The sequence below is a fragment of the Ixodes scapularis genome, unplaced genomic scaffold (genome assembly GCF_016920785.2).
Source record: "Ixodes scapularis isolate PalLabHiFi unplaced genomic scaffold, ASM1692078v2 PGA_scaffold1__304_contigs__length_218370807, whole genome shotgun sequence".
Taxonomy (NCBI): domain Eukaryota; kingdom Metazoa; phylum Arthropoda; class Arachnida; order Ixodida; family Ixodidae; genus Ixodes; species Ixodes scapularis.
Genome location: NW_024609846.1, coordinates 56,248,064 through 56,257,097, shown reverse-complemented (window position 1 = coordinate 56,257,097; position 9,034 = coordinate 56,248,064). Strand labels below are relative to the sequence as shown.

The following is a 9,034-nucleotide window of genomic DNA, read 5'->3' as shown; positions in this document are numbered from 1 at the left end:
GAACAAAGAGAGTGCGGCAATGCGGAGCGCAAGTTCGTCTGCTTCGTTTGCAGCAGTTGCGATGAAGTCAGAACGCCGAGCCCTGATGGGCTCCGATTGGAAGGACAGTGGACAGACCTCAAGGCGGCTTGCTTTGATGTCTACCCACTATCCTTCAATTAGAGGAGCCAATCAGAGGTCGGCGTCTCTCTGACGTCGTCACGACACCTGCACACACACAAAAAAAGCGGACGAACTGGCGCTTTGCATGTGCCTTGTTTCTCTCGGTAAAGCGTTCCACAGCTCAGGGATGATTCGTCCCTCTTTAGGCGATTGCTCTCTCTGCCTGGCCACCGTAGGTGAAGAAAAAGAAATGCCCTTGTTTGGGAACCAGACTGGAGACCGTGCGGCACGCCTTAGCAAAACTTGACTATCACAAGATCTATGCACACGCCAGCAGCTGCAAAAGGACGTACTTAGGGTGTTTCTGTGTGCCGCCATTTTTGCTGCTGTTGGAGCGTGTAGATCTTCTTGTGATCTACAGTGGATCGTCAATCTGTCAGGTATTTATAGCGCAGAGGTGGCTACAATACCAGTCTTAGAAAAAAAAAAAAGACAATTCATGTCTCGTGTAAAAGCGAGCCAGCAACAGGAGGGTTGCCTTACCGGCTACTTTGCGGTCGCAACACTCGAAACTGATCCATGTCGTTTATTTCTCAAAATAAAGGGGAATGTATTCGGGGAACCAGGTACAAACTCCTGCTTCTAAAGCGGTTCATTTTTCCTCCTCCGATTTTTATGGAAGTTCGTTCTTCTTCTTTTTTTTTCAGCACCGTATGTTTTATATTTTTTCGTCGACATAGTGCAAACCTTTTTGAAATAACTTAGGCAATGTTTCTCAAACACTTTTGTACTTCTCCAGGATTGGGTAGATGTTGTCGAACGCCTGGTAGAGTTGATGCCTCACTTTAGCACCTACACAAAAGAAAACAAAAACAAATAAAGTAGTAAGTTTACATGCGAGTGTGCCTGAACTGAGTAAAAAAAAAAAGTTCGCGAGTGTGTGTGTTCTTTTTTTCTTTTTTGTCACAATAAAGCAACATTTAAAACTGCTAGATTTGAAATGCCAGTTATTTGATAAAAATCAAACAACCTTGATCATGCTGACATAAATTGGTAAACACAGCATGTGTGGTAGGCCTTCCAGGGGCCTTAATCTGGACACTTGGCGAAAAAGCCAGCGAGATATCCGGCGGCTATTATTGGCCGGCGCCATGCATAATCAAGTGCGGCGTTTCCCAATCACGGCCGCTGGATTGTTCGCCTTTTTTGCCACGAAGTGCCCAGATTAGGACCCCTGGTAAGAAGAAAAGGCCGTCTGAACGGCACCACCTACCGAGGATTCGCTCCCATTTCTTACATACGCCCTAAGATGGCGCACCGTGCCAAGAAAGGCCGCGAAGCGCGCGACCGTGCCTTCGCGCGCCGCGCGAATGAGTTCGCTTTTGCGGGCTACCAACCGCCGACCCTAAATAGCTCAGTCTTGGTCAGTGGATTGTATTTTCTGCAAAAAACACGAGTAGATATAGCGCGTATTTATTGAGTGTCTGGACGCGGTGTTCCACTGGGACATTCTTCAGCACACGCTATTGTTGTTTGCCTCTGGACATGCGAGCCACGTTCACGCTTCTCGGACTCCACAGTCAATGGAAGACAAGAATGAGTGCTAACAATGCTGATCTGAATCACCGAACAGTAAGAGAAATTTTCATTGCAAGTGGGGCGTATATCAGCTAGCTCTACCGTGCGCTTCCTGATCCCTCGGATTCGTTCCGAATACTGGATGAGTTGGTGTGTTTAAAAGGATTTCAATATACTGGGCGTCCGCCGCTAAGTGGCATATTCGTTTTTGACCAACTTGTAAGTGCGTGAGTGTTTGTGTCTTTCGTTCATTTGTTTTTAAAGAACAATAAAAAAACTGATTTCTCAGTCGACAAAGCACATGGATCACACTACCTGCGAAAAACTGAAGTTTTGTTTATGGTTTTATATGAGAATAACGCTTTATGGTGTCGGTTTTTTAACAGCCGGCTCTTACAACCGAGCGCTACAGAACTCCCTGAAACTCAGCTGAAAAAAAAAAAAAAGACATTTTGTGAAAAAAAAAAATAGCTTTACGTGTTGTTCAAGTAGTCCAAGCTGAGGGAATTCAATCTCTAGTGGTGGGCGTTCTTTCAGAACATTAATATGCAGTTGCTTGAAAGCGATCACACCGAAAGAAGAGAACGAAGAATGGAAGGTCACCTGTCAAAACCACTTTTCCAGATACAAACACCAGCAAGAGAACACTCGGCCTGACCATCCGGTAAACGAGACCCGGGAACAGCTCTGGCTCGTAACTGCAAGACAAAGAGTACATGGGACATGGCAAGATCTTAGTAACAAAACACTAGTCTAATATATATTCGGTCTCTGCGCTTTAACGACAAGTGTTCACAGGCTCAGTAAATTTGCGTTTCAAAGACGCGGCTAAAGAAGAAAACTTCTCTAATTAAGTACTACGGTTTAACGCATGTTTTATGTGCTACGCAAGCCCAGAGGATCCCTACATCGTCATTCTATATCGCCTTGATGGTTCAATAATAGTATGGTAACATCACCTAGACGATGCCAGATGTTCGGGGCCCCCACGCAATTACCTACACAACAACGTTACTACGTGAGAAAAACGATAGTACAGGGGAACATAAAACACGTAGAACAAGCGCGAAAACACATTACTTTTGCCACAATTTGATCGCATGCGAACCACAGTAACGCAGTCGCACATCGACCCTGTGGGCAGTCGACAATATGAGCTGAGCTAGTAATACGGGCAACCACAACGCCGTCCGTTTCAAGGAAATGCAATTCGTGTACCCGTTCATCGCTTAACTGACAGGGCAAAGCAGAGCGTCGCAGCGATCTCCAAGTATTGGCTCCAAGTATTGGCTCCAAGTATTGGCTCCAAGCATTGTGGGGGAAGCGACCATCGCTCCTCCGGGAGAACGCGACGAGCGCGACGACATGGGGTGGCGGTTCACCGCGAAATGCGCCGTCGTGCGTCTCATGCATGTCCCTCGGAAGTGTTTTATCGTCGGATGGTGCACGGCCACTTTGAAACAACGTTTTAGTTTTAGAAAGAACGCAAGAGATATTTTGCCGAATCATCCAAGCATAAAAAAAAAAAGAGAATGCCGGGAAGGTACACGCGATACGCGTGCTGGCGTCTTCAATTTTTTTTTTTTTTTTGTAGAGAAGGCGAGCGCGTGCAGCGGCGTGTACTGACGTTTCCAACATTCTCTTTCATGCTTGGATAATTTAGCGAAAGGTCTATTACACGTGTCTATAGACCCTTTCCGAAATTCAGTGCCATCTGGTGGCTGAAATGGCGGTTTAACTTTTGCCATACGAATGGCGGCAATGAACCCGTAGCCTGCAGTATTTTATCGGGCGCCGTCACTTTTGCATGTCAACGGCAGACGTGAATGAACTTTTCGCTATACAGGTTTTTCTGGATCATCTCTTCCAGTGTCGATTCCCACAACGATGCAACCAGTCAGAACGAAGCGCCAACCCAGAGAGACGTTTTGATAAAGTTCTATAAGTCAAGGGCTTCCGAAGTCGATTTTGTGCCACTAACAGGTTCACTGGGCTCGAATTAGAGAAATGAACACTTACGCAGCGCTTGCATTCAATTCCGGTTTCGCAACGTGCTAACGTCTAGAATGTGTAGGCCTCAAATCCTCAGCTTAGGAGTATCTTCAACATGTTCCTTCATCAGTAAATAGAAAGCCGCCATTGGTATGGCACATATGCCATTTTTAGATGGTGATGATAGTGATCAAAGTGGCCAGACTGAATTTCGGAAAGGGTCTATTGCACCGTCGTTACTGTGCTATATCGCTGCCATCGTTCACCAAGCCTTAATGATTTTGGTGTCGTAGCCAAACAATGAGAACACTTACGTTCGAGTATTTGAGTAAGAAAGGTGAGTGCCGAGGAGGTGAGCACAGTATTGGCGCACGGAGCCATAGCAGCTGCCTCCACAGCAGTATCGTCTGGTGTGATATTCCAGGGGATATGCAAGACGGCGGGACCAGGGGCTGGGACATCGCCGCCTGCTGCGATTGGTCAGCGCATAGCTGCTGACCAATTGCATCAGGCGGCGATATCCCGGTCCATTCGGCCCGCCTCGTCCCGCCGCCTTGCATAGCTCCCTAGAACCATTCAGAGTGAGTCCCGGCAGAAGTATCCCCCATCCCATAGCTTCTGACGACATATTTCTCATCGCATTCCTCAAATATTTTAGAGCGCAGCTCTTAGGGGCCCGTTCCCGGCTTGAGCGGCGTCGGCGTCGGCGTCGCCGTCGGCGTCGGCGTAACCAAGGTCATCCCAAGGTCACGTGACCCCTCCCAAGGTCATCTCAAGGTCACGTGACCCACGTGACCCCCTGAAGGTCACGTGACCCCCGAGGTCACGTGACCTTGGGGGTCACGTGGGGTCATCTTGGGATCACGTGACCCCTCCCAAGGTCATCTCAAGGTCACGTGACCCCAAGATGACCCCACGTGACCCTTTGAAGGTCACGTGACCCCAAAGGTCACGTGACCCCCAAGTCACGTGACCCCTCTGAGGTCACGTGACCCCCGAGGTCACGTGGTCTCCTCCCCAAGGTCACGTGACCCCTCCCAAGGACATCTCAAGGTCACGTGACCCCAAGGTGACCCCCCAGGTCACGTGACCCCTCTGAGGTCACGTGACCCCTCCAGGTCACGTGACCCCCAAGGTCACGTGACCCCTGAGGTCACGTGGGGGTCACCTTGGGGGTCACGTGACCTTGAGGTGACCCCCATGTGACACCCAAGGTCACGTGACCCCTAGGTCACGCCTCCCCGAGGTCACGTGACCCCCCTCCCCGAAGTCACGTGACACCCCCCCCGGAGCCTATTAAAGAATGAGGGGAGGAGGAGGAGAAGGAGGAGGGGTCTACCCTCCCCTCTGTACCCTTCACTCCTCCTCCTCAAGAGCTGCGCTCCAATTCGGCGTTACAGGGATTTGTAAACGGCTTTTTTTTTTCTAAACGAGTACAAAGCTTGAGAGGGGTTAGAACCCGGGCACTTACCACGAAAACTGCGGGTGATTCAGGGCCAGAGCCTCGAGCTTTATCAAGAACCCAACGTCGGCACTGGCAACGATGTTCTGGATTTTGAAGTCCGAAAATTGGGCCTAACAAAAACAAACAAAAAAAACACGCTAGCGGTAAGCATTTCGCGTGAACATATTTTTCTTCTCACCGTGGTTACTACACCGAAACACCATATCGCCATTCGTATGTAATGAGTTGTGGTTAACAGTTGAGCTTAGACCGATTTTTCCCCCGTCGAATAATCTTCCGTCTATATGTCTTCTGCATAAAGATTTTTTTTTTTATTCACCATCTCTAAATCAGTATCTTCTTTCCCGACCGTCTCATCCTTCATCCAGACTCGACCATCGCAATGAAAAAGCCGGGCCGCAGTGTTTTTCAACAGCATGCCAGCATGTTCCTCTCCCTATCGCAATTGTGGACTGAAATGACCTGCCCGAAGACATCGTCACCATCCAGGACCCCATCAGATTTCGAGAAGCAGCTTCCATCATTGCGCGTAACACTCACTCCCCTCTCTAACGCCGTATGGCTCTGAGGGTATCGTAAATAAACAAATAGATCGCAATTGTACTTACGTCGAAACCAAGTTTCTGCGTTATGCGTGCGAACTTCCGTGCGGCGACCCGGGAGTGAAATTCGCTAAAACACAGCAATAGTGCATTCAGTTAAAATCCAAAATTTTCCCAAATTCTTCAATTATTTTATTAACACCAAATGTGTTTCATAAGCCAAATTCGACGAGAAAATTGTCACATAGTACCGTTACGAAGAACCCTAACGTCAATTTTCCCGCTTAATTAAATGGAGAAATTGACCACGTCATGTTACCCCTTTACGTGAGGTCAATTTATTGCGAGATGATAGTATGGTGCCTAAAACTCGTCTTCGAGTAATGTGCTTACCCCATGAAAAAAAAAAAAAAGCAGTCTCTCGATTTCTTTTATGACGTCATAATGGTGTCATGCCGTCGGCGGCCGCCATCTTGGTGGTGTCACAGCAGCAGTACTGGATGTGGCAGACACCTGTTCTGCTACACGTCACTATCCTGCTTGAGAATCTATGGAAACTTCGGCAGCCGAGACTCGGGAGTTGGGACTCCACGACGAATGCAACACTCGCGTTTCTTCGGTGCTTTTTGCCGGAACCCCCATGGCCAACCACCAGGATCGCAACGTCGGACAGTATATCACTCCGGCTTTTATGACGTCATTTGTTGCCAGTTCAGGAGCACTTTTGATGCGTGGGCGGGAGAGTTCGCTAAACACATGGACGCCGAAAATCTACACGCTGTTCGACGTTTACTCGTATTTTATCGGCTAACTTTATATATGTTTATATATATTATATCAATTTTGACACTGCAGGTAAAACAGCTTCGCCTTTATGGTGACGCACCATCAGTTCGTGTCAAAGAGAGCCAACAAAACAAATCCGCATTTTTTTCGACTATTGCTGCGCTTTAATACTTTACACACCGCGGCCTGTTTCTTTGCACAAATGGTTTTGCAATTTAGTAAGTTAAATTCCCTCCCCTTTCAAATAAATACCGAGGCCGATATTTTAGTACATTAAATGCATACTTAGTACGTCGAGGACCGTCGTAAACAAAACATAAAAACTTTTCTTTTAATACACGGAATCACAGAAAGAGGTAAGCCCGTGTTTTTACCCTTCCATGAGCTTCATTGTATTTGCTTAAATTGGTTTCTAAACAACCTCACCATCAGCATCGAGATTCAGCTTGCAAGCACACTGTTGTAACTAAACAAAACAAAAAAGTCAGAAACTATGTTTGACTTTTTTTCCATGGTATGCTACAAGGGGAAGTGTGGCCAGCGTTTGCTTCTCCCAGCGGACGAGAGCGGTCCCACGATTCATGCCTCGAGTCCCTCTATCAACATGATATCATCGGCGAGACGACAGCAGTGCCACAACGGCAAATACCACTTCATTCTTTAGAAGTGCTCAATCTGCACATTTTTTTTTTTTTTTAGTTTTTGCATTTTTTTCTAGCCAGATGGTGCTGTTTCCACACCGACTATATGCTGCGTTTTGTCGGCATGACTCGCGGGACGGCTCCGGACCGTGCCGATAATCGCACCTCCCCTTTTCCAACCGCCGGAACATGGCTAAAAATCACGACTTCGTCGCTCACATGATACAATAGGTGGCAGAGCGCGCACGAAAGTGTCCCAGCCAGGGGAGGCTGCGGCCCAACGGTATGGCCACACTACTTTCGTGTCTGAAGGTCTCACCTCTTGGCCCCCGTGCAGACCACCTTGCCGGAGTTGAAGAGCAGCGCCGTCGTCCTCGGCTCTCGTATGCGCATGATGACGGCAGCGAAGCGTCTCGGGTTGTACTCGGCGTTCCGGGCCATCAGCGCGATCCGGCGCAAGTCCAGTCGGCAGCAGAGATTCACAGTGGCCACAATGTTCCTGCAAACACGGTACAGATATGACCCCCGTTGGAGAGTGAATAGGGAGATTTAGCAGATCGTTCCGATACCTCCGATAACGATACGATGCAGGCGCAAAGGCGGCGGCTGGGTATCGGGTGCCATTATCGGAGTCAACGATCTACTACGCATTTGCGCAAGCAGCGTATTCTTATCGGACATCGTTACGGGGGTATCGAAACCATCATCTAAAACTTTCTAATATCGGAAGAAGAACCTATGCATATATCGGGCACTGTTCACGCTAGTTTTTAAAGCTTCGAACAGAACCACCAGTCATTGAAATCTTCCCATCTGTCCGTGCACTTTCCCGTTAAACTTAGCGGAGAAATTGACGTCACGTGACGTCATGGCATCTTGTGGCAGAATGACGCCACATCACGGGACAACGCAGAGTGGCGTCACTGTATCAGACGACCCCACGACTTGACACCGTGACACCACGTCACGTGTCTCGGGTGATGTCAGGTCACGTGCCGTCAAGTTCCCGACTAAATCTAGCGGAGAAATTGACGTCACGTGACTTGACTAATGATGGCACGTGACGTCAGGTCATACAATATGGTGACAACACATATCGTGACCACGCGGTGTGAGATCAATTTATATTAATTATATTATATTGAAAATTTGGAATTGTCTATATCCGCGGCCGGGATTGTGGTTCTTCGTGAACGAATGAACTCAACTGCAACTGAGGAACAATGCCGTGGTTCCTTGCCGACGCTCTCGGAGACAGAAGTTTCGGAGTGCCGAGCAGACTCGAACAGGGCGTCCACGAGACTGAGGTAGCCGGAGAGGCGACGGAACTCGACGATGCCTGCGCGCCCACGAGAAAGCACACCGCAGTGAGTTCTCGGTGAGTTGTAGAGAATATAGTCCGGGTTTAATGCGAGTAGTATGGCAATGCTCGTGGACTTTTCGTGGTATTTCCGAGGACAGGAGGAATGCTAACGCGCAGCTTTAATCAGCGCTCAAAAAGGTAGAGGGCATGCGTGTCCCTTTATATATGACTGCATTGCCAGGAAACGTTGTCCCCAAATATAAGTAAAGAACTCCCCCCCCCCCCCCCTTTTAAAAACAATCGTTTTTCTTTGCGCTGCCATTTTTGTCTACTCGGTCGTGGAACGCCTTCCGATCTAGCGCTATTGCTATGCGGTGCGCTACATCAGACGCTGCGCATGCGTCCGCAGCTTAGTGACTCGGCATTTTTCTCCCGGGTGATGAGCGCCCGAAAGGTCTAACCATTCGTCTAACGCATTGCAGGAAGATGTCAACCCTGACCGTGATTGCACAAGGAGCACAGCCCCCCCCCCCCCCCCCCCCTATCAACTCATAACATATAATTAGGGTGTGTACTTTCCGGTGTTTATTTGTGAGAAAAATCGGCGGATGTTTTTCGGTGTTTA

The 9,034-nt window shown here is 48.4% G+C and overlaps 1 protein-coding gene across 1 annotated transcript; it reads right to left on the bottom strand.

The window, feature by feature from the left end:
• Positions 1-797: 797 nt before the first annotated feature.
• On the bottom strand, positions 798-7,607 carry LOC115325865 (TATA-box-binding protein-like; the record flags this gene model as incomplete). Its single annotated transcript, XM_040206948.3, has 5 exons — positions 798-954; positions 2,284-2,378; positions 5,144-5,247; positions 5,746-5,809; positions 7,426-7,607. Coding segments are annotated over 5 exons (522 nt in total), but the record flags the coding sequence as incomplete, so codon positions are not given.
• Positions 7,608-9,034: the final 1,427 nt, after the last annotated feature.